Source organism: Somniosus microcephalus, chromosome 31, assembly GCF_052327205.1.
Source record: "Somniosus microcephalus isolate GS21.2 chromosome 31, FLI_Smic_1.0, whole genome shotgun sequence".
In the NCBI taxonomy this organism is placed as follows: Eukaryota; Metazoa; Chordata; class Chondrichthyes; order Squaliformes; family Somniosidae; genus Somniosus; species Somniosus microcephalus.
The window spans coordinates 40,709,363-40,730,849 of NC_141017.1; the positions used below are offsets into that span (position 1 = coordinate 40,709,363).

The 21,487-nt window shown below is 49.3% G+C and overlaps 1 protein-coding gene across 2 annotated transcripts in view; it reads right to left on the reverse strand.

Annotated features, from left to right (window-relative positions):
• LOC147097802 (interleukin-6 receptor subunit beta-like) overlaps positions 1–21,487 on the reverse strand; it is a 100,890-nt gene that overhangs the window by 58,114 nt on the left and 21,289 nt on the right. For both annotated transcript variants that reach the window (XM_085971922.1, XM_085971923.1), the window contains exons 5-9: positions 20,853–21,010; positions 15,786–15,951; positions 4,862–4,944; positions 2,090–2,279; positions 716–901 (exon numbers count right to left, since the gene is read on the reverse strand). In XM_085971922.1, the coding sequence (XP_085828048.1) occupies positions 716–901; positions 2,090–2,279; positions 4,862–4,944; positions 15,786–15,951; positions 20,853–21,010 (783 nt within the window). The remainder of the gene's footprint in view (positions 1–715; positions 902–2,089; positions 2,280–4,861; positions 4,945–15,785; positions 15,952–20,852; positions 21,011–21,487) is intronic.

Below are 21,487 nucleotides of genomic sequence, written 5' to 3' on the forward strand. Positions count from 1 at the left end.
CATCAAACACTCCCAGGGCAGGTACGGCACAGGTTAGATACAGAGTAAAGCTCCCTCTACACTGTCCCATCAAACACTCACAGGGCAGGTACAGCACGGGTTAGATACAGAGTAAAGCTCCCTCTACACTGTCCCATCAAACACTCCCAGGCAGGTACAGCACGGGTTAGATACAGAGTAAAGCTCCCTCTACACTGTCCCATCAAACACTCCCAGGGCAGGTACAGCACGGGTTAGATGCAGAGTAAAGCTCCCTCTACACTGTCCCATCAAACACTCCCAGGGCAGGTACAGCACGGGTTAGATACAGAGTAAAGCTCCCTCTACACTGTCCCATCAAACACTCCCAGGGCAGGTACGGCACAGGTTAGATACAGAGTAAAGCTCCCTCTACACTGTCCCATCAAACACTCACAGGGCAGGTACAGCACGGGTTAGATACAGAGTAAAGCTCCCTCTACACTGTCCCATCAAACACTCCCAGGGCAGGTACAGCACGGGTTAGATACAGAGTAAAGCTCCCTCTACACTGTCCCATCAAATTCGAGCTGAATTAGAAGCAGTTTTGTGCTGTGGTTCCTTGGCCACAGGGACTGGACTGAGACCGCTAAATTCATTTCATGTTGGACCTTTATTTTCTTTCTGTCAGTCTAGGTTGGCCGGAAAGTCCATGTCCATGAGCTGGAGTCTGCCCCACTCCCAGCAGTATACCTACCGTCTGTCAAAGTCACACACACATTCGCTGCTGGTATTTTCTTCCAGTCAGGTGGATGTTCAGGCGAGATCATGTTATGCCATTCCACCACAAACTCCTCGGGCGTTTTGTTGGCCGGTGACTCCCAGGACACCAGCATCGAGTGGTTGCTGGTGTGAACCGTTATATTCCATGGTGCCGGCTGATCTGAGCAAAACACACGCAATACCAAGAATTAGTTTATTTCTGAATTCTCCACCCCCTCAATGTGCTCTCACAAAGGTGCCTGGGTCAGTTCCATGGTGCTGCTCACCCTCTGATACCTCAGCCGAGTGGCCAATCTCGGTGAATGAGCCCAGTGAGGGGCCAGTAATGTACCAGAGAATGAAGAGGAGAGAGAACCGTGGTGGGGAAGAGAGCATCAAAGTAAAGGAGCTACTGTGGGGAGAGGATGATTGAGAGAATCCCATCTGACATCACACAGTCTGATCAGCACTGAGAAACTGGCTGAGCAAACCTACCCCAGCTCTACTAACTGCCGACACTCTCCACAACCCTTTACAACTCTCTGTGTACTTGTACAAGCATGTGAAAAACAGAAAGGCGTGTGTGTGAAGATGTGTTTGGAGATTGTGTTTTGGTGAGTGTCTGTGATGTGTGAGTGTATGAGAGTGAGTAGTGGGGGAAAAATGGAGTCGCGCCCCCTTTGAGGCGCTAACTTCGCCGGGGCCCTACTTTTCGCGCCCCGAAAAAATTAGCGCTCCCGCAGCTGAAATTCACTGGTAGAGCCCCAAAAGGGAAGCGGGGTGCTACTGATAGTGAATATCACGGCGCTATGTGCCGCGGTACTGCGGGCCTTCCTCCCCTTCTTAAAGGGGAGGGGCCTAGCGCAGCGCGACCCGGGCCCAGCTGGGCCACCAGGGATCGGAGTGCCAGCAAAAGAGCCCGGCACTCAAGAGAAGTGCCGGGCTGACGGAGCGCAGCCGGCACTCCGCGGTGGGGGGGCTGCAGAGGAGGCCAGGGACGGCAGAGTGGGCAGGTGCTGGCAGGCAACCAGCAACAGAGATGGCCGCCCGGCACCTTCCCTTTAACTTGCGCTGCCCTGGCCGCAGATAGGCCCCCCCTGACCCCGTCGGGCATAGCGCCCGGCGGTAAGTCAGGGGGTGCTCCCGAAGATCGCGGCCGGCGATGACCCCTTAGGGCGCTAACGGGAGGCGCAAAGCAACCGAATTTTTGTATAAAGTGTAAGTGTACACACAATGCAGTAGAGATCCCAGGCCTGTCCAGACATTTTGTATCACATTGACTTTCACTGGCGTGTGAAACTCCCATGTGTGTGCACAAGTACACGTGTCTGTGTGCACACACATGTACAGGTGTGATGTGTGTGTTTACCTTGTACCAGGTTGAGCTTGGCTGGCTGAGTTGCTCCAATAGAGTTATACGCAGTGACGGTCACCATTCGGCTGGACGCTGACAGGTTGCTGTTGCAGCAGCTGTGGTTGGTCACCTCCCTCGTGTCTCCATCCTCTTGACTCACGGAGTATCTCTGAATTATTCCATTCGCTTGATGTTGATCAAGAGGCTGCAAAACCCCCAGAAATGATTGCTTTTTGATTGAGAGACTCGAGTGAAGGGCCGGGGCTCACAGCACACAACCCCGGGAAATGGAAATAAGGGCCTGAGCTAGAATGAGTCAGAGCGGGAGATGCAGAAAGTCTTGATTTCAACCCAGCGAGGCTGCAGGGATGTGTAGGATAGGGGATTTGGAGCATCAGAGGAATGGGAGAGGAAAACTGACCATCGTACGATCAATAGAGAGAGGACAGGAAAGGTTACAAGAGAGAGATTGGAAGTTAGCGGTTAGAGTCCAGTGTTTGAGTTAGAGAAGGGTAAGAAGGGAGGAATATTCTTGAATCAGAATTGGACTTTGTGCTTGGAGATAGCTTCAGCAATGGGGGAAGTGTGAGAGATCAGAGGAGAGAGCAAGAGTCGGAACATACAGCCATCACAGTATGAGGTGGGAGCTGTGGGTTAGATTTGTGATACACACAAAGAAATTGTATGTCTGAAGAATTGGAACTAGTGAGATTTGTACTGCTCCATGCAAGGGTACAGAACAGATCCAGATGTACTGATTCACCCACTAAACCATGAGAGGACTGGAGGTTGTGAGCATGGAGGGTATGTAACCCAAAGTTGGTCGGTGACTAGAGTGGGACCTTCAGAAAAAGAGGTGATGAGTGGAGGAGGGCACTGGTAGAAGGAGCAGAGTATAATATCGCCCTGGGCAACCACAGAATTCATGGAAAAGGAATGAGCCCTAAACGTCAGCGCAGTTAAAGAGATTGGAGAGGAAATGAATCAGCCATGGATGCAGCATTGGAGCGAGAGCTATTTAGAAGCCCGTGGTGGCAGGACTCGGGTAGAGACTTGCAAGATGTTCAAAGCAAAGATTTACCAAAGAGCAGAGTTCCAGCGCAGTGTAACCGAAGCAACGATATGACCATGAGAACATCTGTCCAGTAACCTATACTGACTGCCCTTGGGCATATGACCAGCCCTTGGTCTCCTTATCTGAGAAAGGACATACATGCCTTGGAGGCGTAGCAACGAAGGTTCACTAGATTGATTCCTGGGATGAGAGGGCTGTCCTATGAGGAGAGATTGTGTAGAATGGGCCGATACTCTCTGGAGTTTAGAAGAATGAGAGGTGATCTCATTGAAACATACAAGATTCTGAGGGGGATTGACGGGGTAGATGCCGAGAGGTTGTTTCCCCTGGCTGGAGAGTCTCAGGGGGCATAGTCTCTGGATAAGGGGCCGGCCATTTAAGACTGAGATGAGGAGGAATTTTTTCACTCAGAGGGTTGTGAATCTTTGGAATTCTCTGCCCCAGAGGGCTGTGGAGGCTGAGTCTTTGAGTATATTCAAGGCTGAGATAGATTTTTGGACTCTAGGGGAATCAAGGAATATGGGGATCGGGCAGGAAAGTGGAGTTGATGTCGAAGATCAGTCATGATCTTTTTGAATTGCGGAGCAGGCTCGAGGGGCCGTATGGCCGACTCATGCTCCTAATTCTTATATTTTTATTGGACACATGACCAGCCCTTGGGCAGATGACCAGCCCTGAGGTACTGCTGCCTTGACCGCTGTTTTACAATTGTTGTGAAGCAGACAATGCAGTGCTTTTTTGATGTTAGCCCCTGCCCTGATGTCTTTGGCCAGTCCCACTCAGTCTGGGATGAGCACTGAGTTCACGTCCTGCTCTAGCGTAGACCAGTGGGGCCGAATAGCCTGTTTCCGTGCTGTAAACCTGGGCCACTGGGGCCGCTGCCAGGAGGCACTCAAGAAAAGATGAAGGACATGCACTCAGCAGCTTTCACTTCCTGCACTGGTGACTCCCCCAGCTCAGTCTCTCTACTGTGAAAGCACATTTGATGTGGAGATTCCCTGAGGTGGCCAGCTACACATCCCCGGCACAGCCCTTGGCTCAGCAATAGACCCCGTACTTCCTCTCCTCCTGGAGGGGTTCAATCCCCCAGCACCACCTGCCTTCCAGTACCTCACCCCAGTGGCCATTTCTCACACTTAACAGTGACACCAGCAGGTTGTTCAACTACGCACGGCATCATAGCTGAAGCCAATTCTTTCCTCACCCAACATAAAAAACATCCCTTTTAGCGAGGAGTGGGTGGGGGCACACTGGATAGCGATCAGTCGTGGCACTCCCGCCACCCTCCCCCCCACCCCCCAACCCCCCCCCCACCTCTGTAGTTTAGGGGTGCGGAAGCCAGTTGCAGCCATCCCGGCTAAGGTCAGCTAATTCAGCACTGACCAAGGATGGAACCCAGGCCCTCCCTGGCCTGGATGGGTCAGAATCATACCAGGGAGTGCATTCAGCCACTGAGACACGTGCTGCTGCTTTTAGCCAATGAGTAAATAGGGAAAAACATCAGCCGAGAATCACAGTATTAAATCTACAGCGTTTCAGGGCTGTGGAGAGTGACTGCACCCCAACACCGCCCATTACTGTCTATCAAGAGGGCTGGTCTTGATTTGAGTGTCTAATCTGACTGAAGAGTAATGAAAGATTAACTTGTCACAGGAGTGAACCCTGGAGCCAGTGGGGAATGGTAGAAGAAAGTGGAGCCTGTCACACACTACCTTCCACAGCAGAGTGACAGACGACAGTCCCCTCAAGTCTGGCAGGTGCCGTACAAACCACACATCGAGGCTTCCGACAGGATCTGTGGATCGAAAGAGTGCACAGGTGAGAGGGGTGTGCGGTATATCAGTGTGCTACAGTGAGGGGTATATCAGAGTGTTACAGTGAGGGGTGTGGGGTATATCAGTGTTACAGTGAGGGGTATATCGGAGTGTTACAAAGAGGGGTGTGGGGTATATCAGAGTGTTACAGTGAGGGGTGTGGGGTATATCAGAGTTTACAGTAAGGGGTGTGGGGTATATCAGTGTTACAGTAAGGGGTGTGGGGTATATCAGTGTTACAGTGAGGGGTGTGGGGTATATCAGTGTTACAGTAAGGGGTGTGGGGTATATCAGTGTTACAGTGAGGGGTGTGGGGTATATCAGTGTTACAGTGAGGGGTGTGGGGTATATCAGTGTTACAGTGAGGGGTGTGGGGTATAACAGAATGTTACAGTGAGGGGTGTGGGGTATATCAGTGTTACAGTGAGGGGTATGGGGTATATCAATGTTACAGTGAGGGGTGTGGGGTAAATCAGTGTTACAGTAAGGGGTGTGCGGTATAACAGAATGTTACAGTGAGGGGTGTGGGGTATATCAGTGTTACAGTGAGGGGTATGGGGTATATCAATGTTACAGTGAGGGGTGTGGGGTATATCAGTGTTACAGTGAGGGGTGTGGTGGATATCAGTGTTACAGTGAGGGGTGTGGGGTATATCAATGTTACAGTGAGGGGTGTGGGGTATATCAGTGTTACAGTGAGGGGTGTGGGGTATATCAGTGTTACAGTGAGGGGTGTGGGGTATATCAGTGTTACAGTGAGGACTGTGGGGTATATTAGTGTTACACTGAGGGGTGTGGGGTATATCAGTGTTACAGTGAGGGATGTGGGGTAAATCAGTGTTAGAGTAAGGGGTGTGCGGTATAACAGAATGTTACAGTGAGGGGTGTGGGGTATATCAGTGTTACAGTGAGGGGTATGGGGTATATCAGTGTTACAGTGAAGGGTGTGGGGTATATCAGTGTTACAGTAAGGGGTGTGGGGTATATCAGTGTTACAGTGAGGGGTGTGGGGTATATCAGTGTTACAGTGAGGGGTATGGGGTATATAAAAGTGTTACAGTGAGGGGTGTGGGGTATATCAGTGTTACAGTGAGGGGTGTGTCAATGTTACAGTGATGGGTGTGGGGTATATCAGTGTTACAGTGAGGGGTGTGCGGTATATCAGAGTGTTACCATGAGGGGTGTGGGGTATATCAGTGTTATAGTGAGGGGTGTGGGGTATAGCAATGTTACAGTGAGGGGTGTGGGGTATATCAATGGTACAGTGAGGGGTGTGGGGTATATCAGTGTTACAGTGAGTGGTGTGACGTATATCAGTGTTACAGTGAGGGGTATATCAGGGTGTTGCAATGAGGGGTGTGGGGTATATCAGTGTTACAGTGAGGGGTGTGGGGTATATCAATGTTACAGTGAGGGGTGTGGGGTATATCAGTGTTACAGTGAGGGGTGTGGGGTATATCAGTGTTACAGTGAGGGGTGTGGGGTATATCAGAGTGTTACAGTGAGGAGTGTGGGGTATATCAGTGTTACAGTGAGGGGTGTGGGGTATATCAGTGTTACAGTGAGGGGTGTGGGGTATATCAGTGTTACAGTGAGGGGTGTGGGGTATATCAGTGTTACAGTAAGGGGTGTGGGGTATATCAGTGTTACAGTGAGGGGCGTGGGGTATATCAGTGTTACAGTAAGGGGTGTGTGGTATATCAGTGTTACAGTAAGGGGTGTGGGGTATATCAGTGTTACAGTGAGGGGTGTGGGGTATATCAGAGTGTTACAGTGAGGGGTGTGGGGTATATCAGTGTTACAGTGAGGGGTGTGGGGAATATCAGTGTCACAGTGAGGGGTGTGGGGTACATCAGTGTTACAGTGAGGGGTGTGGGGTAGATCAGTGTTACAGTGAGGGGTGTGGGGTATATCAGTGTTACAGTGAGGGGTGTGGGGTATATCAGTGTTACAGTAAGGGGTGTGGGGTATATCAGTGTTACAGTGAGGGGTGTGGGGTATATCAGAGTGTTACAGTGAGGGGTGTGGGGTATATCAGTGTTGCAGTGAGGGGTGTGGGGTACATCAGTGTTACAGTGAGGGGTGTGGGGTAGATCAGTGTTACAGTGAGGGGTGTGGGGTATATCAGTGTTACAGTGAGGGGTGTGGGGTTTATCAATGTTACAGTGAGGGGTATGGGGTATATCAAAGTGTTACAGTGAGGGGTGTGGGGTATATCAGTGTTACAGTGAGGGGTGTGGGGTATATCAGTGTTACAGTGAGGGGTGTGGGGTATATCAGTGTTACAGTGAGGGGTGTGTCAATGTTACAGTGATGGGTGTGGGGTATATCAGTGTTACAGTGAGGGGTGTGGGGTATATCAGAGTGTTACCATGAGGGGTGTGGGGTATATCAGTGTTATAGTGAGGGGTGTGGGGTATAGCAATGTTACAGTGAGGGGTGTGGGGTATATCAATGTTACAGTGAGGGGTGTGGGGTATATCAGTGTTACAGTGAGGGGTGTGGGGTATATCAGTGTTACAGTAAGGGGTGTGGGGTATATCAGTGTTACAGTGAGGGGTGTGGGGTATATCAGAGTGTTACAGTGAGGGGTGTGAGGTATATCAGTGTTACAGTGAGGGGTGTGGGGTACATCAGTGTTACAGTGAGGGGTGTGGGGTAGATCAGTGTTACAGTGAGGGGTGTGGGGTATATCAGTGTTACAGTGAGGGGTGTGGGGTATATCAGTGTTACAGTAAGGGGTGTGGGGTATATCAGTGTTACAGTGAGGGGTGTGGGGTATATCAGTGTGTTACAGTGAGGGGTGTGGGGTATATCAGTGTTACAGTGAGGGGTGTGGGGAATATCAGTGTTACAGTGAGGGGTGTGGGGTACATCAGTGTTACAGTGAGGGGTGTGGGGTATATCAGTGTTACAGTAAGGGGTGTGGGGTATATCAGTGTTACAGTGAGGGGTGTGGGGTATATCAGTGTTACAGTGAGGGGTGTGGGGTATATCAGTGTTACAGTAAGGGGTGTGGGGTACATCAGTGTTACAGTGAGGGGTGTGGGGTATATCAGTGTGTTACAGTGAGGGGTGTGGGGTATATCAGTGTTACAGTGAGGGGTGCGGGGTATATCAGAGTTTTACAGTGAGGGGTGTGGGGAATATCAGTGTTACAGTGAGGGGTGTGGGGTACATCAGTGTTACAGTGAGGGGTGTGGGGTAGATCAGTGTTACAGTGAGGGGTGTGGGGTATATCAGTGTTACAGTGAGGGGTGTGGGGTATATCAGTGTTACAGTGAGGGGTGTGGGGTATATCAGTGTTACAGTAAGGGGTGTGGGGTATATCAGTGTTACAGTGAGGGGTGTGGGGTATATCAGAGTGTTACAGTGAGGGGTGTGGGGTATATCAGTGTTACAGTGAGGGGTGTGGGGTACATCAGTGTTACAGTGAGGGGTGTGGGGTAGATCAGTGTTACAGTGAGGGGTGTGGGGTATATCAGTGTTACAGTGAGGGGTGTGGGGTATATCAGTGTTACAGTAAGGGGTGTGGGGTATATCAGTGTTACAGTGAGGGGTGTGGGGTATATCAGTGTGTTACAGTGAGGGGTGTGGGGTATATCAGTGTTACAGTGAGGGGTGTGGGGTATATCAGTGTTACAGTGAGGGGTGTGGGGAATATCAGTGTTACAGTGAGGGGTGTGGGGTACATCAGTGTTACAGTGAGGGGTGTGGGGTATATCAGTGTTACAGTAAGGGGTGTGGGGTATATCAGTGTTACAGTGAGGGGTGTGGGGTATATCAGTGTTACAGTAAGGGGTGTGGGGTATATCAGTGTTACAGTGAGGGGTGTGGGGTATATCAGTGTTACAGTGAGGGGTGTGGGGTATATCAGTGTTACAGTAAGGGGTGTGGGGTATATCAGTGTTACAGTGAGGGGTGTGGGGTATATCAGTGTTACAGTAAGGGGTGTGGGGTATATCAGTGTTACAGTGAGGGGTGTGGGGTATATCAGTGTTACAGTAAGGGGTGTGGGGTATATCAGTGTTACAGTGAGGGGTGTGGGGTATATCAGTGTTACAGTGAGGGGTGTGGGGTATATCAGTGTTACAGTAAGGGGTGTGGGGTATATCAGTGTTACAGTGAGGGGTGTGGGGTATATCAGTGTTACAGTGAGGGGTGCGGGGTATATCAGAGTTTTACAGTGAGGGGTGTGGGGAATATCAGTGTTACAGTGAGGGGTGTGGGGTATATCAGTGTTACAGTGAGGGGTGTGGGGAATATCAGTGTTACAGTGAGGGGTGTGGGGTACATCAGTGTTTTACAGTGAGGGGTGTGGGGAATATCAGTGTTACAGTGAGGGGTGTGGGGAATATCAGTTTTACAGTGAGGGGTATATCAGTGTTACAGTGAGGGGTGTGGGGAATATCAGTGTTACAGTGAGGGGTGTGGGGTATATCAGTGTTACAGTGAGGGTTGTGGGGAATATCAGTGTTACAGTGAGGGGTGTGGGGTATATCAGTGTTACAGTGAGGGGTGTGGGGTATATCAGTGTTACAGTGAGGGGTGTGGGGAATATCAGTGTTACAGTGAGGGGTGTGGGGAATATCAGTTTTACAGTGAGGGGTATATCAGTGTTACAGTGAGGGGTGTGGGGTATATCAGTGTTACAGTGAGGGGTGTGGGGTATATCAGTGTTACAGTGAGGGGTATGGGGTATATAAAAGTGTTACAGTGAGGGGTGTGGGGTATATCAGTGTTACAGTGAGGGGTGTGTCAATGTTACAGTGATGGGTGTGGGGTATATCAGTGTTACAGTGAGGGGTGTGCGGTATATCAGAGTGTTACCATGAGGGGTGTGGGGTATATCAGTGTTATAGTGAGGGGTGTGGGGTATAGCAATGTTACAGTGAGGGGTGTGGGGTATATCAATGGTACAGTGAGGGGTGTGGGGTATATCAGTGTTACAGTGAGTGGTGTGACGTATATCAGTGTTACAGTGAGGGGTATATCAGGGTGTTGCAATGAGGGGTGTGGGGTATATCAGTGTTACAGTGAGGGGTGTGGGGTATATCAATGTTACAGTGAGGGGTGTGGGGTATATCAGTGTTACAGTGAGGGGTGTGGGGTATATCAGTGTTACAGTGAGGGGTGTGGGGTATATCAGAGTGTTACAGTGAGGAGTGTGGGGTATATCAGTGTTACAGTGAGGGGTGTGGGGTATATCAGTGTTACAGTGAGGGGTGTGGGGTATATCAGTGTTACAGTGAGGGGTGTGGGGTATATCAGTGTTACAGTAAGGGGTGTGGGGTATATCAGTGTTACAGTGAGGGGCGTGGGGTATATCAGTGTTACAGTAAGGGGTGTGTGGTATATCAGTGTTACAGTAAGGGGTGTGGGGTATATCAGTGTTACAGTGAGGGGTGTGGGGTATATCAGAGTGTTACAGTGAGGGGTGTGGGGTATATCAGTGTTACAGTGAGGGGTGTGGGGAATATCAGTGTCACAGTGAGGGGTGTGGGGTACATCAGTGTTACAGTGAGGGGTGTGGGGTAGATCAGTGTTACAGTGAGGGGTGTGGGGTATATCAGTGTTACAGTGAGGGGTGTGGGGTATATCAGTGTTACAGTAAGGGGTGTGGGGTATATCAGTGTTACAGTGAGGGGTGTGGGGTATATCAGAGTGTTACAGTGAGGGGTGTGGGGTATATCAGTGTTGCAGTGAGGGGTGTGGGGTACATCAGTGTTACAGTGAGGGGTGTGGGGTAGATCAGTGTTACAGTGAGGGGTGTGGGGTATATCAGTGTTACAGTGAGGGGTGTGGGGTTTATCAATGTTACAGTGAGGGGTATGGGGTATATCAAAGTGTTACAGTGAGGGGTGTGGGGTATATCAGTGTTACAGTGAGGGGTGTGGGGTATATCAGTGTTACAGTGAGGGGTGTGGGGTATATCAGTGTTACAGTGAGGGGTGTGTCAATGTTACAGTGATGGGTGTGGGGTATATCAGTGTTACAGTGAGGGGTGTGGGGTATATCAGAGTGTTACCATGAGGGGTGTGGGGTATATCAGTGTTATAGTGAGGGGTGTGGGGTATAGCAATGTTACAGTGAGGGGTGTGGGGTATATCAATGTTACAGTGAGGGGTGTGGGGTATATCAGTGTTACAGTGAGGGGTGTGGGGTATATCAGTGTTACAGTAAGGGGTGTGGGGTATATCAGTGTTACAGTGAGGGGTGTGGGGTATATCAGAGTGTTACAGTGAGGGGTGTGAGGTATATCAGTGTTACAGTGAGGGGTGTGGGGTACATCAGTGTTACAGTGAGGGGTGTGGGGTAGATCAGTGTTACAGTGAGGGGTGTGGGGTATATCAGTGTTACAGTGAGGGGTGTGGGGTATATCAGTGTTACAGTAAGGGGTGTGGGGTATATCAGTGTTACAGTGAGGGGTGTGGGGTATATCAGTGTGTTACAGTGAGGGGTGTGGGGTATATCAGTGTTACAGTAAGGGGTGTGGGGTATATCAGTGTTACAGTGAGGGGTGTGGGGTATATCAGAGTGTTACAGTGAGGGGTGTGGGGTATATCAGTGTTGCAGTGAGGGGTGTGGGGTACATCAGTGTTACAGTGAGGGGTGTGGGGTAGATCAGTGTTACAGTGAGGGGTGTGGGGTATATCAGTGTTACAGTGAGGAGTGTGGGGTTTATCAATGTTACAGTGAGGGGTATGGGGTATATCAAAGTGTTACAGTGAGGGGTGTGGGGTATATCAGTGTTACAGTGAGGGGTGTGGGGTATATCAGTGTTACAGTGAGGGGTGTGGGGTATATCAGTGTTACAGTGAGGGGTGTGTCAATGTTACAGTGATGGGTGTGGGGTATATCAGTGTTACAGTGAGGGGTGTGGGGTATATCAGAGTGTTACCATGAGGGGTGTGGGGTATATCAGTGTTATAGTGAGGGGTGTGGGGTATAGCAATGTTACAGTGAGGGGTGTGGGGTATATCAATGTTACAGTGAGGGGTGTGGGGTATATCAGTGTTACAGTGAGGGGTGTGGGGTATATCAGTGTTACAGTAAGGGGTGTGGGGTATATCAGTGTTACAGTGAGGGGTGTGGGGTATATCAGAGTGTTACAGTGAGGGGTGTGAGGTATATCAGTGTTACAGTGAGGGGTGTGGGGTACATCAGTGTTACAGTGAGGGGTGTGGGGTAGATCAGTGTTACAGTGAGGGGTGTGGGGTATATCAGTGTTACAGTGAGGGGTGTGGGGTATATCAGTGTTACAGTAAGGGGTGTGGGGTATATCAGTGTTACAGTGAGGGGTGTGGGGTATATCAGTGTGTTACAGTGAGGGGTGTGGGGTATATCAGTGTTACAGTGAGGGGTGTGGGGAATATCAGTGTTACAGTGAGGGGTGTGGGGTACATCAGTGTTACAGTGAGGGGTGTGGGGTATATCAGTGTTACAGTAAGGGGTGTGGGGTATATCAGTGTTACAGTGAGGGGTGTGGGGTATATCAGTGTTACAGTGAGGGGTGTGGGGTATATCAGTGTTACAGTAAGGGGTGTGGGGTACATCAGTGTTACAGTGAGGGGTGTGGGGTATATCAGTGTGTTACAGTGAGGGGTGTGGGGTATATCAGTGTTACAGTGAGGGGTGCGGGGTATATCAGAGTTTTACAGTGAGGGGTGTGGGGAATATCAGTGTTACAGTGAGGGGTGTGGGGTACATCAGTGTTACAGTGAGGGGTGTGGGGTAGATCAGTGTTACAGTGAGGGGTGTGGGGTATATCAGTGTTACAGTGAGGGGTGTGGGGTATATCAGTGTTACAGTGAGGGGTGTGGGGTATATCAGTGTTACAGTAAGGGGTGTGGGGTATATCAGTGTTACAGTGAGGGGTGTGGGGTATATCAGTGTTACAGTGAGGGGTGTGGGGTATATCAGTGTTACAGTGAGGGGTGTGGGGTATATCAGTGTTACAGTAAGGGGTGTGGGGTATATCAGTGTTACAGTGAGGGGTGTGGGGTATATCAGTGTTACAGTGAGGGGTGTGGGGTATATCAGTGTTACAGTAAGGGGTGTGGGGTATATCAGTGTTACAGTGAGGGGTGTGGGGTATATCAGTGTTACAGTGAGGGGTGTGGGGTATATCAGTGTTACAGTAAGGGGTGTGGGGTATATCAGTGTTACAGTGAGGGGTGTGGGGTATATCAGTGTTACAGTGAGGGGTGCGGGGTATATCAGAGTTTTACAGTGAGGGGTGTGGGGAATATCAGTGTTACAGTGAGGGGTGTGGGGTATATCAGTGTTACAGTGAGGGGTGTGGGGAATATCAGTGTTACAGTGAGGGGTGTGGGGTACATCAGTGTTTTACAGTGAGGGGTGTGGGGAATATCAGTGTTACAGTGAGGGGTGTGGGGAATATCAGTTTTACAGTGAGGGGTATATCAGTGTTACAGTGAGGGGTGTGGGGAATATCAGTGTTACAGTGAGGGGTGTGGGGTATATCAGTGTTACAGTGAGGGTTGTGGGGAATATCAGTGTTACAGTGAGGGGTGTGGGGTATATCAGTGTTACAGTGAGGGGTGTGGGGTATATCAGTGTTACAGTGAGGGGTGTGGGGAATATCAGTGTTACAGTGAGGGGTGTGGGGAATATCAGTTTTACAGTGAGGGGTATATCAGTGTTACAGTGAGGGGTGTGGGGTATATCAGTGTTACAGTGAGGGGTGTGGGGTATATCAGAGTTTTACAGTGAGGGGTGTGGGGTTTCTCAGAGTTTTACAGTGAGGGGTGTGGGGTATATCAGAGTTTTACAGTGAGGGGTGTGGGGTATATCAGTGTTACAGTGAGGGGTGTGGGGTATATCAGTGTTTTACAGTGAGGGGTGTGGGGTATATCAGTGTTACAGTGAGGGGTGTGGGGTATATCAGTGTTACAGTGAGGGGTGTGGGGTATATCAGAGTTTTACAGTGAGGGGTGTGGGGAATATCAGTGTTACAGTGAGGGGTGTGGGGAATATCAGTGTTACAGTGAGGGGTGTGGGGTATATCAGAGTTTTACAGTGAGGGGTGTGGGGTATATCAGTGTTACAGTGAGGGGTGTGGGGAATATCAGTGTTACAGTGAGGGGTGTGGGGTATATCAGTGTTACAGTGAGGGGTGTGGGGTATATCAGAGTTTTACAGTGAGGGGTGTGGGGTATATCAGAGTTTTACAGTGAGGGGTGTGGGGAATATCAGTGTTACAGTGAGGGGTGTGGGGAATATCAGTTTTACAGTGAGGGGTATATCAGTGTTACAGTGAGGGGTGTGGGGTACATCAGTGTTACAGTGAGGGGTGTGGGGAATATCAGTTTTACAGTGAGGGGTATATCAGTGTTACAGTGAGGGGTGTGGGGTATATCAGTGTTACAGTGAGGGGTGTGGGGAATATCAGTTTTACAGTGAGGGGTATATCAGTGTTACAGTGAGGGGTGTGGGGTATATCAGAGTTTTACAGTGAGGGGTGTGGGGTATATCAGAGTTTTACAGTGAGGGGTGTGGGGAATATCAGTGTTACAGTGAGGGGTGTGGGGAATATCAGTTTTACAGTGAGGGGTATATCAGTGTTACAGTGAGGGGTGTGGGGTACATCAGTGTTACAGTGAGGGGTGTGGGGAATATCAGTTTTACAGTGAGGGGTATATCAGTGTTACAGTGAGGGGTGTGGGGTACATCAGTGTTACAGTGAGGGGTGTGGGGAATATCAGTTTTACAGTGAGGGGTATATCAGTGTTACAGTGAGGGGTGTGGGGTACATCAGTGTTACAGTGAGGGGTGTGGGGAATATCAGTTTTACAGTGAGGGGTATATCAGTGTTACAGTGAGGGGTGTGGGGAATATCAGTGTTACAGTGAGGGGTGAGGGGTATATCAGAGTTTTACAGTGAGGGGTGTGGGGAATATCAGTGTTACAGTGAGGGGTGTGGGGAATATCAGTGTTACAGTGAGGGGTGAGGGGTATATCAGAGTTTTACAGTGAGGGGTGTGGGGAATATTAGTGTTACAGTGAGGGGTGTGGGGAATATCAGTGTTACAGTGAGGGGTGTGGGGAATATCAGTGTTACAGTGAGGGGTGTGGGGAATATCAGTGTTACAGTGAGGGGTGTGGGGAATATCAGTGTTACAGTGAGGGGTGTGGGGTATATCAGTGTTACAGTGAGGGGTGTGGGGAATATCAGTGTTACAGTGAGGGGTGAGGGGTATATCAGAGTTTTACAGTGAGGGGTGTGGGGAATATCAGTGTTACAGTGAGGGGTGTGGGGAATATCAGTGTTACAGTGAGGGGTGTGGGGAATATCAGTGTTACAGTGAGGGGTGTGGGGAATATCAGTGTTACAGTGAGGGGTGTGGGGTATATCAGTGTTACAGTGAGGGGTGTGGGGTATATCAGAGTTTTACAGTGAGGGGTGTGGGGAATATCAGTGTTACAGTGAGGGGTGTGGGGTATATCAGAGTTTTACAGTGAGGGGTGTGGGGAATATCAGTGTTACAGTGAGGGGTGTGGGGAATATCAGTGTTACAGTGAGGGGTGTGGGGAATATCAGTTTTACAGTGAGGGGTATATCAGTGTTACAGTGAGGGATGTGGGGTACATCAGTGTTACAGTGAGGGGTGTGGGGTACATCAGTGTTACAGTGAGGGGTGTGGGGAATATCAGTGTTACAGTGAGGGGTGTGGGGTATATCAGTGTTACAGTGAGGGGTGTGGGGAATATCAGTGTTACAGTGAGGGGTGTGGGGTACATCAGTGTTACAGTGAGGGGTGTGGGGTGGTGATGCATTGAGTTATGGGTGACCACTTACTGTCCTCCTGGGTCACGGCACTGGACACTTCACTCCAGTCACTCCACAGTCTCCTGTTTGTTTCTTCCTCTCGCCCACATTTCAGTCGAAATTCATACAGTGTGAACGGCTGCAGATCTTCCAGCTCATATTCTGTCGCAAGGATTCCGATTTCATCATGTGAAATCTTTAATGAAAAGCAGAAAGTGCACTCAGGTGCAGGGGTGCAGGTTTCGCATAAAGAGAGGGTTCCCCACTCTTGGCATTCCCAGACACTGCTGTCTCTCAATGTCACAGTGAGAGGGGATCTCCCTCTGGTCCGGCACGCTACTCACAGTTAAATCCCGCATCAAATGAGAAACAACTCACAACTCCATTCACTCAGCTCTAACCAACTTCACATTCAGGAAGCAGCTTCTCTCAACTTTCAGTCTCCATCTTGCACACTGACCAGAGATACAGCTGCTGTCACTCCTGTCACTTCCTCACCCAACTTTAGGGCTTGAAACTAAAAAAGCGGGGGGAGGGGTCAGCTGAGGGGAAATTTAGAAATCTAAAGAGAAAGGTCAAGGCAATGGAGCAGTGTAGTGATTTGGGTAAAAATAAGCAGTGTGTGACAGGAAGGGACCGAAAGTTTAACGGTAGCAGTGCAGCAGAGAATAAGGTCAAGGCAGGGAATAATGGTAAAAAATTTAAATTAAAGGCTCTTTATCTGAATGCCCGAAGTATTTGTAACAAGATAGACCAAGTAGTGGCACAAATAGAGATAAATGGGTTTGATCTAATAGCCATTACAGAGATGTGGTTGCAAGGTGGCCAAGGTTGGGAACTAAATGTTCCAGAGTACTTGACGTTTCGGAAAGACAGGCAAAATGGAAAAGGAGCGGGAGTAGCCCTGATAATAAAGGATGACATAAGGACAGTAGCGAGAAAGGATCTCGGCTCGGAAGATCAGGAAGTAGAATCAGTATGGGTGGAGATAAGGAATAACAAGGGGCAGAAAACACTGGTAGGAGTAGTATATAGGCCCCCTAACAGTAGCTGTACTGTTGGACAGAATATTAATCAAGAAATAGTAGGCGCTTGCAACAAAGGTAATGGAATAATCTTGGGGACTTTAATCTTCATATAGACTGGACAAATCAAATTGACAAAGGTAGTCTGGAGGACGAGTTCATGGAATGCATTCGGGACAGTTTCCCAGAACAATATGTCATGGAACCAACCAGGGAACAGGCTATTTTAGATCTTGTATTGTGTAATGAGACAGGGTTAATTAGCAATCTCACAGTAAAGGATCCTCTGGGGCAGAGTGATCATAATATGATAGAATTTCACCTTAATTTTGAGAGTGACTTGCCTAAGCCCAAAACTAGTCTTAAATTTAAATAAAGCCAATTACATAGGTATATAAGGGGCGAGTTGGCTAAGGTAGATTGGAAAAATAGATTAAAAGGTATGGCGGTAGATAAGCAGTGGCTAGCATTTAAAGAAATATTTAATAATTCTCAACAAAAATACATTCCATTGAGAAACAAAAGCGCCATGGGAAAAGTGATCCAATCGTGGCTAACTAAAGAAGTTAAGGATAGCATTAGATTGAAAGAAGAAGCTTATAATGTTGCAAAGACTAATAGTAAGCCTGAGGGTTGGGAGAGTTTCAGAAACCAGCAAAGGTTGACCAAAAAATTGATAAAAAGGGAAAAAATAGAATATGAGAGAAAGCTAGCAAGAAATATAAAAGCAGATTGTAAGAGTTTCTACAAGTATGTAAAAAGGAAGAGAGTAGCAAAAGTAAATGTTGGTCCCTTCGAGGCTGAGACAGGAGAAATTATTATGGGGAATAAGGAAATGGCAGAAACGTTAAACAAATATTTTGTATCTGTCTTTACAGTAGAAGACACAAAAAGTATACCAAAAATAGTGGGGAACCAAATGTCTAATGCGGGTGAGGAACTTAATGTAATTAATATAAGTAGAGAAAAAGTACTAGAGAAACTAATGGGACTAAAAGCCAACAAATCCCCTGGACCTGATGGCCTCCATCCTAGGGTTCTGAAAGAGGTGGCTGAAGAGATAGTGGATGCATTGGTTTTGATCTTCCAAAATTCCCTAGATTCTAGAACTACAGGGAACTACAGACCAGTTCGCCTGACATCAGTCACCGGGAAAATGCTGGAATCCATTGTTAAGGAAGTGGTATCAGGGCACTTAGAAAATTATAACATGATTAGGCAGAGTCAACATGGTTTTATGAAAGGGAAATCGTGTTTCACAAATTTATTAGAGTTTTTTGAGGATGTAACTAGCGGGATAGATAAAGGGGAACCAGTGGATCTGGTATATTTGGATTTCCAAAAGGCATTCGATAAGGTACCACATAAAAGATTATTACACAAGATTAGAGCTCATGGGATTGGGGGTAATATAGTAGCATGGATAGAGGATTGGTTAACAGACAGAAAACTGAGAGTTGGGATAAACGGCTCTTTTTGAGGTTGGCAAACTGTAACTAGTGGGGTGCCACAAGGATCAGTGTTGGGGCCTCAGCTATTTACAATCTATATTAATGACCTAGATGAAGGGACTGAGTGTAATGTATCCAAGTTTGCTGATGATACAAAGCTAGGTGGGACAGTGAGCTGTGAGGAGAACACAGTCTGCAAAGGGATATAGATAGACTAAGTGAGTGGGCAGTAAGGTGGCAGATGGAGTATAATGTGGGGAAATGTGAGGTTATTCACTTTGGTAGGAAGAATTTTAAATGGTGAGAATCTTTCAAATGTTGGTGTTCAGAGAGATTTAGGTGTCCTCGTGCAAGAAACACAGAAAGTTAGCATGCAGGTACAGCAAGCAATAAGGAAGGCAAATGGCATGTTGGCCTTTATTGCAAGGGGGTTGGAGTATAAGAGTCAGGAAGTCTTGCTACAATTGTACAGGGCCTTCGTGAGACTACAACTGGAGTACTGTGCACGGTTTTGGTCTCCTTATCTAAGGAAGGATATACTTGCCTTGGAGGCGGTGCAACGAAGGTTCACTAGATTGATTCCTGAGATGAGAGGGCTGTCCTATGAGGAGAGATTGTGTAGATTGGAGTTTAGAAGAATGAGAGGTGATCTGATTGAAACATACAAGATTCTGAGGAGGATTGACAGGGTAGATGCGGAGAGGTTGTTTCCCCCTGGCTGGAGTGTCTACAACTAGGGGGCATAGTCTCAGGATAAGGGGTTGGCCATTTAAGACTGAGATGAGGAGGAATTTCTTCACTCAGAGGGTTGTGAATCTTTGGAATTCTCTGTCCCAGAGGGCTATGAATGCTGAGTCTTTGAGTATATTCAAGGCTGAGATCGATAGATTTTTGGACTCTAGGGGAATCAAGGGATATGGGGATCGGGCGGGAAAGTGGAGTTGAGGTCGAAGATCAGCCATGATCTTATTGAATGGCGGAGCAGGCTCGAGGGGCCGAATGGCCGACTCCTGCTCTTATTTCTTATGTTGTAACTCTGCCAACCACCAGCACAGAGGTGCCCACTGGCCAGGAATTACTCAGTGGTTGGAACGGATATTGCCGGGTGAAGCACTGAGCACCAGTGGGAACTGGGAGTGGAAGAAAGGGAGAGGGCCGCTGCTCCATGGAGGGAGGGAGGGAGGGAGAGACGGCTGCCTTCAGCTGGCGAGCCGAGGGCCCAGGACTCCAGGGCCCAGGTCTCGGGTCCCTAGCCTTCAGAAGAGCAACGATTCGGGAGTGCCGATCCCCGCAGTGGAGACGCGATCCAAAAATGTGGTTCAGACTGGGGATAAGTGGGAGGAGTCCACTATCCACATCAGCAACACATTGCAGGAAGTATCTCACCAACTGCAGACCGCCCCGGAGGCAGTGACTGCCCAGGAGATTCCTGCAGCTACCTGAGTTCAGGCAGGGCTGCTGAGAACATCGGTGGTTTCCGGAGTGTTAGTCATCGCTGCTTCAATAGATGCTGCAACAGGGGCTTGCAGGAGCTGACTGTGGGTCTGTTCAGTCCGTGATGACACCAACTAGTAGAACATCAGATCAGACCACCCCTACCCACCACTCGTGAACACGAACCCTCAAATCAGACCACCCTCCCCACCGCTCGTGAACACGAACCCTCAAATCAGACCACCCTACCCGCCACTCGTGAACACGAACCCTCAAATCAGACCACCCTACCCGCCACTCGTGAACACGAACCCTCAAATCAGACCACCCTTACCCGCCGCTCGTGAACACGAACCCTCAAATCAGACCACCCTACCCGCTACTCGTGAACACGAACCCTCAAATCAGACCACCCCTACCCGCCGCTCGTGAACACGAACCCTCAAATCAGACCACCCTACCCACCGCTCATGAACACGAACCCTCAAATCAGACCACCCTACCCGCCACTCATGAACACGAACCCTCAAATCAGACCACCCCTACCCGCCGCTCGTGAACACGAACCCTCATATCAGACCACCCTACCCACCGCTCATGAACACGAACCCTCAAATCAGACCACCCTACCCGCCACTCGTGAACACGAACCCTCAAATCAGACCACCCCTACCCGCCGCTCGTGAATACGAACCCACAAATCAGACCACCCTGCCCGCCACTCGTGAACATGAACCCTCAAATCAGACCAGCCTACCCACCGCTCGTGAACACGAACCCTCAAATCAGACCACCCTACCCGCCACTCGTGAACGCGAACCCTCAAATCAGACCACCCTACCCGCCACTTGTGAACACGAACCCTCAAATCAGACCACCCTACTCGCCACTCGTGAACACGAACCCTCAAATCAGACCACCCTACCCGCCGCAGATCAGACCATCAATTCCTTCCCGCAATTCCTCAGTAAGGTAAATGCTGATGTCCCAGGCTTTTTGGGAACTGAAATGTCACCTGGGTACGGAAGAGCATCAGTGATGAGAGGTGAAGTGTCTCACACACCCCGTGCATTTATCCGTCTCGCTGTCTCCTGCAGCTCGCAACATCTAAAGAGAGCTCCGAGGAAGAGAAGCCAATGCCTCCCTCTCGACGGAGGGTCAATTGGACAGTCTAAAGCCCGACCTACCTCAGTCCAGCACGTCTCTCCTGCCACTCTGTACTGAAGCTCAAACTTGAGATGGACTGATGAGTCAAGGTTGGTGGGGTTCGTCCACGTGACCCGTATGACCTTTGCATCGTCCGGCGCAGGTTCCCCGGTCACAGCGGCTGGGGGCTGGGGCTTCACTGAAGTAACAACATAGCACACTATCAGAAAGTGTCAGCAATTCGAAAGGGACCGATACCCAGTGCCCCACTGCGTAACTGCACCCCCTGGGGCTGGGGGAGACACATGAAACCACCAGCCCCGGATTCTATCACAGCTTGGGCAGCACTTAGCCTCAGTACCTCAGCATTAAGGAGAGGGAAAATAGCCAGGATTCCTGCTGCTAAGGCTGTCCAGGAAACTGTGTGTCTATGTGCGTGAGTGTATGTACGGACATTTACCCCAGTGAGAGTCAGTGTCTGTGGAACTGTACCCCAGTGAGAGTCAGTGTCTGTGGAACTGTACCCCAGTGAGAGTCAGTGCCTGCGGAACTGTAACCCAATGAGAGTCTGTGTCTGTGGAACTGTACCCCAGTGAGAGTCAGTGTCTGTGGAACCCGCACCCCAGTGAGAGTCAGTGTCTGTGGAACTGTACCCCAGTGAGAGTCAGTGTCTGTG